Source organism: Calonectris borealis, chromosome 8 (assembly GCF_964195595.1).
Source record: "Calonectris borealis chromosome 8, bCalBor7.hap1.2, whole genome shotgun sequence".
Classification (NCBI taxonomy): domain Eukaryota; kingdom Metazoa; phylum Chordata; class Aves; order Procellariiformes; family Procellariidae; genus Calonectris; species Calonectris borealis.
In genome coordinates this window covers 11016234-11029738 of record NC_134319.1, presented here as the reverse complement: position 1 = coordinate 11029738, position 13505 = coordinate 11016234, and the positions used below count along the sequence as shown (strand labels likewise).

At 39.4% G+C, this 13505-nt stretch overlaps 1 protein-coding gene across 37 annotated transcripts in view; it reads left to right on the top strand.

The window, feature by feature from the left end:
• Positions 1–13505, top strand: part of MAST2 (microtubule associated serine/threonine kinase 2) — a 228833-nt gene that overhangs the window by 196945 nt on the left and 18383 nt on the right. For all 37 annotated transcript variants that reach the window (XM_075155885.1, XM_075155883.1, XM_075155889.1 and 34 more), the window contains 9 exons: positions 312–444; positions 2094–2155; positions 2794–2879; positions 4853–5061; positions 6436–6574; positions 7007–7139; positions 8490–8655; positions 9698–9799; positions 11406–11528. In XM_075155885.1, the coding sequence (XP_075011986.1) occupies positions 312–444; positions 2094–2155; positions 2794–2879; positions 4853–5061; positions 6436–6574; positions 7007–7139; positions 8490–8655; positions 9698–9799; positions 11406–11528 (1153 nt within the window). The remainder of the gene's footprint in view (positions 1–311; positions 445–2093; positions 2156–2793; positions 2880–4852; positions 5062–6435; positions 6575–7006; positions 7140–8489; positions 8656–9697; positions 9800–11405; positions 11529–13505) is intronic.

Here is a 13505-nt window from a genome sequence, read left to right as displayed (position 1 = left end):
ACATTGATGCTTACGTTGTCATGACCCTATTATCCGATAGTCTGGTTTTGGTTCATAAAAAGTCCCTACAGTTCTTGTCCTGTTTTGATTTGCAGATCTCAGCCAGTGGACATCCAGCGGGCTGTAAATGTCTGTCATTTTTGCAGAGCAAGTGGAATGCATTGACATGCTTGTTGTAACTGCAAATGTTTTGCATCACTGCTGAGCCCAGAATAAACTTTGGATGTTTCTCCTATATGGGAGAGCAACCTTTTGTAATTGTAAAGCTGAATCATTTACCTCTCTTTGTCTCTCTCACTACCTTGCTGTAGGAGTTTGATCCTGAAGAGTTCTACCATTTGTTAGAAGCTGCAGAAGGCCATGCCAAGGAAGGGCAAGGAATTAAATGCGACATTCCTCGTTATATTATCAGCCAGCTGGGACTCACCAGGGATCCCCTGGAGGGTGAGAACTCTTGTTTTGTACTCTCGAAACTGCTGAAAGGATAACCAGATATCCTGGTCACAACATAGCTGAAGGAGGCTTTTATTTTATTGGTTTAATTTCTAGGCCATTTTTCCTTATTTTCCTGTTTGCTGTCAAATTCTAGACTGTCCTTTGCAGCCCCATGTCTCAAAGGAGCATTGCTGGGGTAAGGACTGCACATCAGCAGTGACAGTTCTTTACTTATGGTGTTAATAATGTCTCCTTGTATTATAACTGAAACAATGTTAGAAAATGGCTTTATGATTTAACTGTTTTCTCTGTGCTGTTGGACAGTAAAAGTAAATTTACCTGTTATTTTTCTGATCTGCCTGCCTGCTGGTGGCCTGGTTGGAAAGTATCCTGTCATCCCACTTCGTTGTCCTCTCTGGGAAAAGTGTATTTGTTGTGATTTGCCATGAGAAACCAGGACCAGTATGAATTTTTAGGTGGATACGAGATTGCATTTTTACATCTTGCATAGTGGCGAAACCAGAGAGAGTAATGCTCTAGAAGAAAGTAACAGCTTTTCTGCTAGGACCCAGAATTGCATATGGTAAATTGAATATGCTGTAAACGTACAGAGGCCCAGAAGATCCTAACTTTGGAATTTGTGAGTTCATATTTCTGCCCGGCACTTTGCTAGCTGAATCTCTTCTCCTATGACAAGTCTTATGAGCATGCATGGCTTGCTCAGCAACAATAGAAAGTGTGACAGAGACTGGAGGTTACTGTGGAATATTTCAGCGATTGAACTATACTTTTTGTTTTCTCAGGAGAGCATAATTTCTGCATAAATTGATAGTCTGGATAGGACTAGTTTAACTTCTACAGTGTTTATGGGAATGACAGTGACAGGTTGACTTCAAGTGAAGAGCTCTTCGGGAAAATTTCTACCAACGATTGCTAAATGCAATTTAATAGCATTTGTTGAAATCTGACATTAAAGGGAAATTTCCTTTGATCCCTGTCATGGGAGAGAACCTTTCCATCACTAATTCCCCTTACTAAAGTCAAATTTTCTTTAGAAATGTGCGGAGATGTCAAGGTGCCTTATTTCCTTTCTGTAAGGAGGGCACCCAGAAATGTCAATGCTGTCTGTGCAGAGACTAGTAGTTAATGTAGGATTTGGTTTTGCAAAGTTTATAGCATCTCCTAAGACAGCTGAGTAGCCTAAACTAACTGAGTTTCTCTCAGTTTGCTGCTGCTCAGCATTTTGCAGAATCACACACATTTCATAGAGAGAGGTTGTTTGAAATGTAATGCTTTTTCTTTTCCAGAGTACAGATGTGCCACCAGGCTATATGCAGACATATATGCCTGGAATAGGTTTTAATATTAACTAGCTAGTGGTTTCCCCAAACTTGCATTTATTGCTTTTACTTCTTATAGAAACCATCTAGAGTAAGTCAGGCTGAAATTAGAACAATTAATTATATTCATCTTTATATAAAATACTGCTTAAATGATGTTAAAGGTTATCACTGTATAATTGGGGTGACTTTTTACAGAGGGGAAAAGTGTCCTTCATCATCTACAAGCACGTCTTAAAATCCTGTTTGTCTTGTATAAACAAAGAGAATAGTGTTTGATTGAGATCATTAGGAGTAATCTTTCCTCTTTCTTTTCAGAAATGGCCCAGCTGAATAGCTATGACAGCCCAGACACTCCTGAGACAGATGATTCAGTCGAGGTAAAGCAGTAATACACTCACTCTGTCTAGCGCTTTTTTTCCTCTGGAAAGAAGTAGTCTACAGTAAAGAATTAATTATAATGCAGAGTAATTTTAATTTAAAAAAATGTGCTGACATTTAAAAGCGCATGTTAAAACTAGAATATACACTCATAAAAATGTGGAAATCTTTATACTGTGGTGGTGAATGCTTAAAGGTTGCAAACAGGCATTATCAAGTTTTGTTAATTTTTTTTTTTTAGAGTTGCAAACAAAAATCATCTGGAGAAATTCTTCATATCTGCATTTGTAAAATGAGATGGGTATTGAAGAGAGTTGACTTTAGTAATGGACTGTTAGAAAAATTTAATTATAGAACTCGCTAGGTTTCAAAGATCCTTTGTTGTTTATTTTATTGGTTTTTCAAAAATGTAATATTGGGGAAAGGCCTGAATCTTATAGTCCACTGACTTTTTGTGCTAATATTTGTGGAGGGACCTAGGGATACAGACAGTTATCCTAATGCTGAGAACTCCAGAGGTTTAGAAATGGATTGAGTTTGGGTGAATGCTGCTTAAAGAAGAAAAAGACAAAAAGGTGACATAAAGAATGAAGTCATTCCTGCTCCTGATTTCCATTTTCTTGTCTTCTTTCCCCAGAGCCGTGGGGCCTCTGTCCAGTCAAAGAAAACTCCCTCTGAAGAAGAATTTGAAACTATTAAACTGATCAGTAATGGTGCTTATGGGTAAGGCTTTTAGACTTTGCTTTAGAAGAAAATACTATTATTGTCCTATCCAGGGAAGGGCTATAGCAAAGTGTGGCGAATGACTGCTTTTTGTTGGGTCCAAAGCATAAATGAATTTTGCTTGGGTCTTACAGGGGTTCCACACTTGTGATGTCTTGTGCATTCTTCTGGGAGATGCCATTTCTTGCACGTTCTTGGGGTTTCTTAGACAATAGTCCCTGTACCTGGACATAGTTCCTGGCTGTGAAGTCCTTACATTGCGCTGAACTGACACACAGCTTCCAGCTCAGGAAAATTAGTTGTCCTACATTAAAGCTTGCAGAATATGGTATTGCTAATCCCTCTGTGGCACAAGTTTTCTGAAGCCCTTCCTAGCTGTGATCTCAAGCCTGTTTTTCCAATAACTATTTCTGCACCGTTTCTTTATGGCAGCTAGGTAAAATATAGAGACTTCAGTGTCTTAGCTTGAGATGACAAAAACATTTTCCTTAAATATAGTCTCTAGGGAAAATATTGTCACTTAGTTTATTGTGAGATTTCCTAAGCAATAGTAAAAAAATGTACTTCCATGAGTCTGAGAAAATTATTTTGCACCCATTTCCTTATTGCTTAGCAAGGCAGCCTGTATTTCCTTTCATGCTGTCTAGTTAACTCCTGTGATTTGTGTTTGTTTAAAGGCTAAATGAGTAAGGGTAAAATTCTGTAGTTGCAAATGTTATTGATGATTCATTGAAACAGCAAGAATATTGAGGGAGAAGTAGTTTATGCTTTTCCATTCTTCCATGTGTTCAGATTATATATGTAACATACGGCTGTTTGTGAGCACTTGAAATACTAAAAGAAATGCTAAAATTACATTGGGGCAAATCTACTGTGAGAAGTAATACAGTAAAAATGCTATTAGATTTTATTATCCCTTGAAGAATCCAGAATGAAGTTGGTCGGTTAAAATTTTAACCGCTCATACAAACCTATGCAGAATTTTAAAGACGTAAATCCGTTCGCAGTTTGTAAATCCTTACCAGTGATAGTCGTTAGGCTGCAACTGAAAAGCAGTGGTATTCAGAAGGTCATAGCAGCAAAACTTGAGCATGTACTTGAGTGTTTTTTTGAAGTGGGTGCCTAGTTAACAGCAGTTAATTTTTTAAAAATTATATGTGGAAAAAGTGTAAGCATGTTTTTTAGTCAGTGAAGACGCAATGGAGCATGTCGAAGAGCCATATTATCAGACAAGAAGATTTTATATCTTTTCAGTCATATTTCTGCACAGGCCCCATGATTTAAATGTAACTTTGTAAAAAGGGGAGAGAGAGGTGGTAGTTTTCCTGTTACTCATCTGTCTTTATCCTGGGTGTATTTTATAGTCAGCTGCTGGTGAGACACAATACCATGTTAAATGTAATATACTCCAGAGAAAAGGAAACAAGTACTGATTCAATAAGGCAGGCAAACTGGATGAAAATTTTATTTGCAAACTGTATTATTAATGTGCAAGAATCTAATGATCTGCAAATGATAGAAATGTAAGAGATACTTTATTGAAGTAAATCCCTGGTGACAGTGTTGCGTCAAATTTATTTTATGGAGCTTGGAAAGAAATTGTGCTGATTCCATAAGTTTTGGACAATTTTTTAAGTGAAATGGTGACTGTAGTGTTGAAAAATACATGCCTCTCTGCAATGACGCTTAAGGAAGTTTGTGACATTTGTGTCTGAAATATCTCCTTGTTAATCATGTCAGTGAAAATGGTGCTTAATTCAAGAAGGCAGAGCAGCTTTTGGAAGGAAGCATCATGGGGTTCCGTCTTTTCTAGGGGAGCTTGGCACTGAGATGGGATTTTATGAAGTCACAGATAAGTCTGTCAGGATCCATCCAAAACAGTTACCATCACTGTTTTTAAAAACAAAAAAACCAAAACCAACAACAGTTTGAACTGAAAATGGAACTTTTCCTCTTGGTATGTGGTTTTCTAGAGCGGTGTATTTGGTGCGACACAAGACCACCCGTCAACGTTTTGCCATGAAGAAGATCAACAAACAGAACCTAATTTTGAGAAACCAGATCCAGCAGGCTTTTGTGGAGAGAGATATCTTGACATTTGCCGAGAACCCCTTTGTGGTCAGCATGTTCTGCTCCTTTGAGACCAAGCGCCACCTGTGCATGGTTATGGAGTACGTGGAAGGTATGGTTGTCATTACCTACACCTGCAAAGGGACCTTAGATAGGATGGACATGTAGTGTGTATGCGGTGTGCCTCCTCGTAAAGGGTGACGTTTCCGAGTGATTTATAAGATGTGTACTTTTGGGTGTAAGACTGGTCGGTGCGCTGCTCTCAACACAATAAACGGGAAGACCGTCTCATTTGTGTGCTAGTCCTTTCTTCATGGAAAGTGAGCTCAGTCAGCCCTGCAGTCGCAGGGGAGGTTGTGATACCCTTTTAGGGAGGAGTGTGTGGACTGCTTGGGCTGAGCCGGAGAAATGAGTCATTCTACTGCTAGTACAGTTTAGCGTAAGGAGATACTCCATTTGTGAATCCCTGTGACTAATACAACATGACTGCAGCGGAGCTGAGGAAACATAAAGCCACACGAAGAAAACTGCTGGGGTCGGAAGCCAGCATGAACTTTCCAGTCCTTGTTGGAAAGAGATCCTCCCGCTCTTCTATGGGATGGCATGGCTAGATCCATAGCACGTTTGCTTGGCATTACAGTTAGAAAAAGACAGTTAAGAAACATCACCAAGCAACACAGTCTTTGTTCTTTAGCAGCCTTTTTTAAAATACAGTGCTATTTTATGCTGGGGGGTTTTTTGTTTGCTTTGCTTATTCTTTGGAATATTATTTGATTTTATTTTATCACTGTATCTTATTGTAAGCAATATATTTCCACTGGTGGATAGGATTAATTTCTCATGCCTGGCTTGCTTGGCTGAATGTTTATGAGAAATAAGCTTATAGTTATTGTATCAGTGCTCTTTCAGATAAATTAGTGGATGTATTGACATAACAAATTTTAATATTAATTCCTATTTGCAAGTAGAGATGAAGGTCGAATTAAACGTGTGGCTAATGTTCCTTAAGAAGCATGAATCAGGGGCCCACAGTCTTATTTTCATGACTACCACTGTGTCGAAAGGCATAGCTGCCTCCCCATATGTAGGGAGAGCCAGTTAGTAGTTCTAGAGGTGTTTACTTATTATTTTAAGAAGCTTGTATTTCAGAAGTAGTATGTGTCTCAGTGGTGGAAAGCAAAGAAATTTATAGAGAGGCCAAACACTCATGAACTGCCCTTTCTTCAAGGCTAGCTTATGGTTTGGAAACGGCGTCTGTACAGTTCTTGAGCAAGCGTGCCCAACATGGATCTCAATTTTCCTGAGATTTTAATATTTATTTGAAGCTCAAGACGGTGTGTAGAGAGAGCTTTAGAATTCAGGCTGACAGGGTAGAGAGAGACAGCCTTTAGGAAACTCACTCTAATCTAGTATTGTAGGCCCGTAGCTGTTCTTTCTTACTGATATTTGCCATTTTACTGTGCTGTATTTGCAACCTTTTTTCTAGGAGGTGATTGTGCTACACTTCTCAAGAACATTGGTGCCCTACCTGTTGATATGGCAAGGATGTATTTTGCTGAGACTGTTCTGGCATTGGAGTACCTACACAATTATGGGATTGTTCACCGTGACCTAAAACCTGATAAGTAAGTCTTTAGCTCTTCAAAAGCTGGAGGGAGAGAGCCAGTTCTTCAGGGGCTTTCTCCATAGGCAAGAGGACATGGGGGCTAGAGACAGTAGAGATCTTCAATGGCATCTGACATGTAGGAGATATTACAGAGTCTCTTGCTACTCATGTAGAACCAGAGAGACACTGAGAAAAGGTGGGAAGAACGTCTTCAGATATGATCTCAAAGCTGTTGCTACATTGATGAAATTATGGCAGAAGGTAGTCTGATTTCTAGTTGCCTTGGCTGCTCTGTGATACTCAGTTGCATAGGAGGTTCCTGCCAGGTGTTTGAATGGGACGTAACACTGAGTACTTGCTTGGCAGTGTCTTCTGTTCTTCTTTTTTTAAATTGCTTTTGGGAAACAATTAATTGAATGTTGGATTATTTTGTTGCTTCTCTTTCTTCTAGTCTCTTGATAACTTCCATGGGTCACATTAAACTAACAGACTTTGGACTGTCTAAAATTGGGTTAATGAGTCTTACAACTAATCTTTACGAGGGACACATTGAGAAAGATACCAGGGAATTCCTGGACAAGCAGGTAAGCTGAAAAATTTTGTCTCTTGTGGGATCAGATGCAGGATTCTGTCTCGGGATAGAACTGGAGTTTGTTAGCAGTTCCTCTCTGCCTCAGTGCTGTGCTGTGTGTTGTAGAATGGGAGGAAAAAATACAAGTCCGTTGTCGTATTCGTGCATAAATTGGTATTGTTTGTTATTTCAACTTCTTGTTTTGGAGTGATGCACTTCAGCCTTTAGTTTAGGATATTGAAAGCATGGCCCAGACAGCAGTGCAGGTGTGAACAGAAATTGGTTTAAGGATGTAACATGGATTTTGCTGGAAGGTTGTTCCACGGTCTCCCCCTTCTGGTGCTTAGAAAGTTCATGGCAAGTTCCTATATGTTTCTTCTTGTAATTTTGTCTGATGGCTTAAACATTGATTTTTATCCCCATGATATTTACTAAGGGTCATTTTTCTCCTTAGCCTTCATTTTGCTAGGCTTAACCAGCTAAGTTCTTCTAGATAACAAGATAGATTTTCCTTTGATGAATGAATAGCTCTTCCATGCACCTCTTTCAGCTTGAGTTGATATTTCCTGGGCATAGTTGACAGGACCTATACTGTTCTGGATGCGGGCTCACTGGTGCCTTGTATAATGGGATTAAAAAATACTTCTCTCTTCGAAAATACCTAGGATTGCAGCTGTGCCAAATGTTAATTCATAATCATCCTGTGGTATTGTCTTCCTTTGCTTCTGAGTAACAATGTTTTTTCTAGCAGGAACTCTCTTTGGTCACTAGATCATTGTCTTGCAGTTTGCAGTGTTATATTTTTTACAACTGTTTTGTTATTGTTGCTGTTTCTAAGCCCAAGGCAACTTAGATCTTCCAAGATTTCCTTAGCCATTGTCTGTGCCAGTTGTACCTCCCAAGTTTAAATGCTGAAGTGTTTAATCGTGCTGTGCTGCTAGTTCTGCGTCTGCGAAACTAAATTCTGCTAGCACAGAGATGTGAGAGGTTTGTCAGAACTCAGTTCCTGATAGCTGTAGCTGTGCCAGTAGACATCCATCAAGCAGACAGACCAATACACACAGAATACGCATTTTTCCCGTATGCTTTACTATACATGCACCAAAGAACTACTGAGCTGGCATGTCCACAGTAGGAACATTTCATAGTATGTGATATAATTTCTGTGCAGGTAATGTGTTCCTCTATATATAGACTCTTGCTCCGTGGAAGTAGTTCACAGCATAAAGTGGTTAGTGACAAAACATTAATAACTTTCTTGTAAAGCTGTGAGGGGCAAAAGAAAAAAAAAAAGACAAAAATAAGCTTTGATGTGAATTTGGGAATTTGTAGGTTTATTGCTTTCATGTGTGTTTCTTTTGAGGTCTGTGGGACTCCGGAATACATTGCACCAGAAGTGATCCTGCGCCAGGGCTATGGGAAGCCCGTGGACTGGTGGGCCATGGGAGTTATCTTGTACGAGTTTCTAGTCGGCTGCGTTCCTTTCTTTGGGGACACACCTGAAGAGCTGTTTGGACAAGTGATCAGTGGTATGTTTCTGTTCTGGTTCTGAAGGGGTTTCAGAGTGTGCTGTGAAGTAAAACCTTGAAACTATTGAGGATCCACAGTTTAGTCAGGAAAGGCTAGGTATAAAATAATGGTTTTTAATTTTAAAATATTTATCTTTCTGTGTCAAAGTAGCATTCATCTGATTCTAGTTATCAAAAGTTGTTGAGTTGCTTAACATCTTGCTAGATAGTTCTGTTGTTGTGCATGGTGTGGGAGTCATGCAAATCCTTGTGGGATTGGGGAAAAATATTTGGGGATTTTTCTGTTCTGTCTTTTAACTTAAATGACAGAGAATATGAAAGGAGCTGCTGCCAACTGGTCTAATTCAGTCTGATTTTGGTTGTTGCCTCTGTAGGTGCAAATGTCAGTCAATTAGTAATTGTATAAATGAAATAAAAAGGGAATTCTAAGCAAGACACATTGAAGCTGTTGTACTCGGTACCTTCATATCTTGTGGCTTTTTAAACCTATCTCCTGCTTGGAGTTTGACAAATGATTGCTTTGTGTTCTCTCAGTGAATATGCCAGTGAAAACATTTCCTATTGGGAATGCTTTCTGAAACAGTAAATTTTTAACACACTTGGCAAATGTCCTTTGTAAAAAGCAAATTTCAGCAAAGAACTGAATATGATGCATGAAATTGTTACCTGTGAATTGTTCTCTCTGTTGCAAGTATAACAAGCGTGGAACGTGCAGGCACGAGATACAGCTGCAGTATTGTCAGTGTCATTGTTTATGGATTGTCATGGAAGTCCCATTTCATACTTTATTAATAGAGTTCTTAATGCTTTTTTTCGCCACAAGCACTGCTTGGATTGACAGCAGCTTTAGCTGACGCTGAATTTTATGCATTTTGGAAAATGTCAATGCTTGAATTATATTAAGTATGCAAGCTGCTGAATTCAAGGTATTTATGATTCTGGGGCAGTACTGAACACTGCGTGTAACAGTACAGGAATGTGAATGGTTATTCAAATTGGTCCTGAAGCTGGTAGAAAACGTCAAGTATCTTTTTGTCCCCAGATGAAATTGCCTGGCCAGAAGGTGATGATGCACTGCCACCAGATGCCCAGGACCTCATTTCTAAGCTTCTCCGCCAAAATCCTCTGGAAAGAATGGGAACAGGTAGGAACCTTGTGCATAGGAAAGTACTAGCCAGAAGCAGGAGGAGAAGCTACCTTGATGCACACCCTCCCATGTTGAAAAATGCTCACCTAGAGCTGGGAAACATTTTATACTGGGTTCAATGAATCCTGTGTGATGAAGCTCTGAGAATTAGTATGGATTGTATATGAGTCAGACAGATATGACTGTCTTGTTTGGGAAACAAGAAAGCAGCACTGTCAGCTTGGCAGCATAACTTCTCAAATTTGTGCTGTTCCATTAAAGGCTTGAGGGTTGTGTCTCCATTTGAACAGTGTATAATCAGATTTCTTTGAAGTTCTCTTTGACTAGGGGCTTAATATTCCCTACATGGATGTGAACTCCTGGGTGTAATAAAATAAATGAAAACTTTCCCATTCCTAGAGGCCTGTACTTGTAGAATTCTCCAAACATACAACAAAGTCTCTTTGGCAAAGTCAGATGTGTATGTCAATCTTTCTGTATTATAATGCCAGATTTAAGGTTTTACAAGTCAACACTTCTCATTTCCTGATAGTAAATAACCATAAATAATCTCAAGCTACGCTCTTGTTTTAAAATCATTTGTGCAACACTGCGGCTTCACGGCATGGTTTTCTGTTTCATTGATTTGATTTATTTGATTTAATTTTGGATTTTCAATTGGAAACTACACTTTAAGGATAAAATAAAAACTTACGTATATAACAATTCCAAAAGGCACATGTATTCAGCAGACTTAACACATGTGCACACAAGGGTGATGAATAGATCATGAATTAATAATGATATCAGATGGTTTTCACATGTTGTTCTTTACTTCAAAACCATGTACATGAAAGATGTTGCTGTCATGGAAAAGATGTAGAGTTTCTTGCCTTATAAAATGAGTTGATGGACTGATTTTTTTGATTTCTTATATAGCTGTAATGCTGAGACTGCTGTTCCACTTGGCATTTCTAGTGCCACTGGCACTCAACAAACCTTTTATCTCTTTTCCTCTGCTATTCTCTTTTTTAAAAAGACAGTAGCATCTTATATGAATATTAATTTCATTTGGAAAAAAATGCATATACTAGTAGACAGATAATCCTTAGTTTTTCCTTCTGGGTACCCAAGCGTCTGAGGTTAATAACAAAAGATACTAATTCAGGAAGATATGTAAGCCCCTGCCTTTTTTTAAGCACACGGATGAGTTTATTCATGAGAGTGGAGGCACACGTGCTATGTACCTTTCTGAGTTTGCTCTCTTTATTTAGCTATGATCAAGATGGTATTTAGAGTTTGGAAATTTTAAATTAAGATGTTAATTAGGTCTTAATCTTGCAACTTGCTGTGGAATGTAACAGCAGATGCTGTTTTCCAGCCAGTTTAGTCATGTGTTGTCATTAAACAGGAAAAGGAGGTGGGAAGGAGGAAATCTTGTTCAGATTTTATCCTGCATCACCACTTTGGTAAAAGGATAAGTTGTTTCTCAAAATTCCTGGAAAATGTGTGACTTAAATGTACTTGGGTACGTTCTCTTAGGCTGTTGATATTTTTATGGTTTTTTTTTCTTGTTATGCAAATGCTGAAAGAAATACTTTGCAATAAAAGATGCTTATTTCAGGTAGCGCCTTTGAAGTGAAACAGCATCGGTTCTTTAAAGATTTGGACTGGAATGGATTACTTCGGCAGAAAGCTGAATTCATCCCACAGTTGGAATCTGAGGATGACACAAGCTATTTTGACAGTAAGACTAAAGACTAAGCCTAAATAGCATAATATTTTTTGTGCATATTTCATTTTTGAAATTGTTGGAGTTAAGTCATTGTTAGAAATCGAATAAAACACTTGATGGAAATTGTTTTAAAAAGTTTCTGTTGAATGCCAAGTAAGGTTTCTTTGAAAGCAAATGAATTTTAAATGAAAAAATGTTGCTGCCGAAGTCAATCGGCCTTTCACTGGTGCCTGTGGTCCTGCCAGCCATGGCTCTGCAGCGAGAGGTGCTGCGGTTTTTATGCTGGGTTTATTACAGTACTTCCAAAGCGTTTGGTATATCCAACTTGAGTTTTTGAGCAATATTATCTTTCCCTGGTGACTGTTTTCAGCCAATGAATGTTTTTAAAAAAAAAAAACAAAAAAACCCAAAACCTTGAAGGCAAGTATGTAGGGAAAATTCTTTAGAGATTTTAAAGTAACTTAAATTATTTTCACTGCAAGTGTATCACCTTTTTTTAGTATTGTTAACTCTAATGAGATATAAAGTGAAGTGCCTGTCTGGCTTGTATAAATGTCTGGGAACTGCCGTGGTATCAGTCCTATGTAAGATTCCTGGTATTTCCAGATAAGCACCAGACAGAGTCGGTGCTCTTGGGAGAGGAGGGAGGAGCGTCATGTGAGGGATGGAGAGGTCTCTGCGCCCAGAGCCGTTGCTTTTCTCATTTCACTTGGGGAGCTGAGCAGGTGGAAAGGACTTGGGCTTGTCACTGTCAGGGGGGTCTTTCCCCCACTCCAGCTGCAGCGCAGGATGATACTGGGCTATTTCAGTTTCCTGAGCTGTGGAAATTTCTTCCCTACTTCAATGGAATCTCTTCCATCCTTCTCCCAGGGCCATGGGGCTCGCTAACTCCGTATGAAGCACATTTTTGCTCTGCTCCGCGCTTTACTCAGGGTGAAGGGAGGGAGAGAGCAGCCTGCCTCCAGCCCCTCGGCTGTCACGCTGCAAAAGCAGAGATCCTGTTTAGATAATGCTCTCCCAGTTTGGGGAAGAGGCTTTTAGGTTAGGGGTTGGATGGAGAGGTAGGATGGAGAAAGAGAGAGATTTAGAATCTCCACATACTCGCTACAGAGAGCAATTTGAGTCAAGCTGTGCAGAGGGGGCAGAGGTGTGTTTTGCATGTATTGAGGTTACATTGGTACAACATACATGTAGAAACCGAGGTGGCGGTGTGTTCCCCCCGTTCATTGGACTTACCGGGCATTGGACTTGAGCTCTGGTCACTGAATTGGGTCAGTGATGGGAGAGGCTCAGCTCAGCACAGTGAGCGGATCCTGGTGGGTAAAAGCACCATGTTATGTTCAATGGTGCAAATCACTGGGTCTGTCAAGTAGGAATGACGGCAAACTCCCCAAGTGCCCAGGCATGCTCAGCGGGTTATCAGGGTGACTTTGACGTGAGTCCTTTATAAAGGCTGGACTTCTCACGTCAGGAAATATCTCACATAGACACCGATAAGAGTTGGCGTTGCTGTTATAAATGGTAATGCAGAAAATTTTAGAATTTACAAAGGTAGCTTTCTGGCTGATACAGTGCAGCAAATTTGGCTCAGTATAGCTATCAGCTTTCTGTAGCCAAAGTTATTAACGCCTGCCCTGCAAAATCCAATGTGGCTGGCTTAGAAATCCAGTGCTGCAAATCTCAAAGCACAAAATCTCTTTGGAGGCAGTTTAGATTTTGCATTAAAAAATAGCTTTGCATATTGGCTGCTTGCCCATTTTCTTTCACGAAATCTAATCCTTTTTCTGGTTGTAGGAGGGAGAAGAGGAAATATTTTTTGGGGGTAAATATTTTTATTTTTTAAAGAAGGCTTCTATGTATGTATGCAGGACAGACTTTTTAAAATCATAAAGCTGTTTATTGGAAATTGGGACAGTGAATTGTTTCTGTGTTTCCTTCCATATGATTGTTTGCTGTAGGGAAAAAATATCCCTACCATGAAGTATCAGC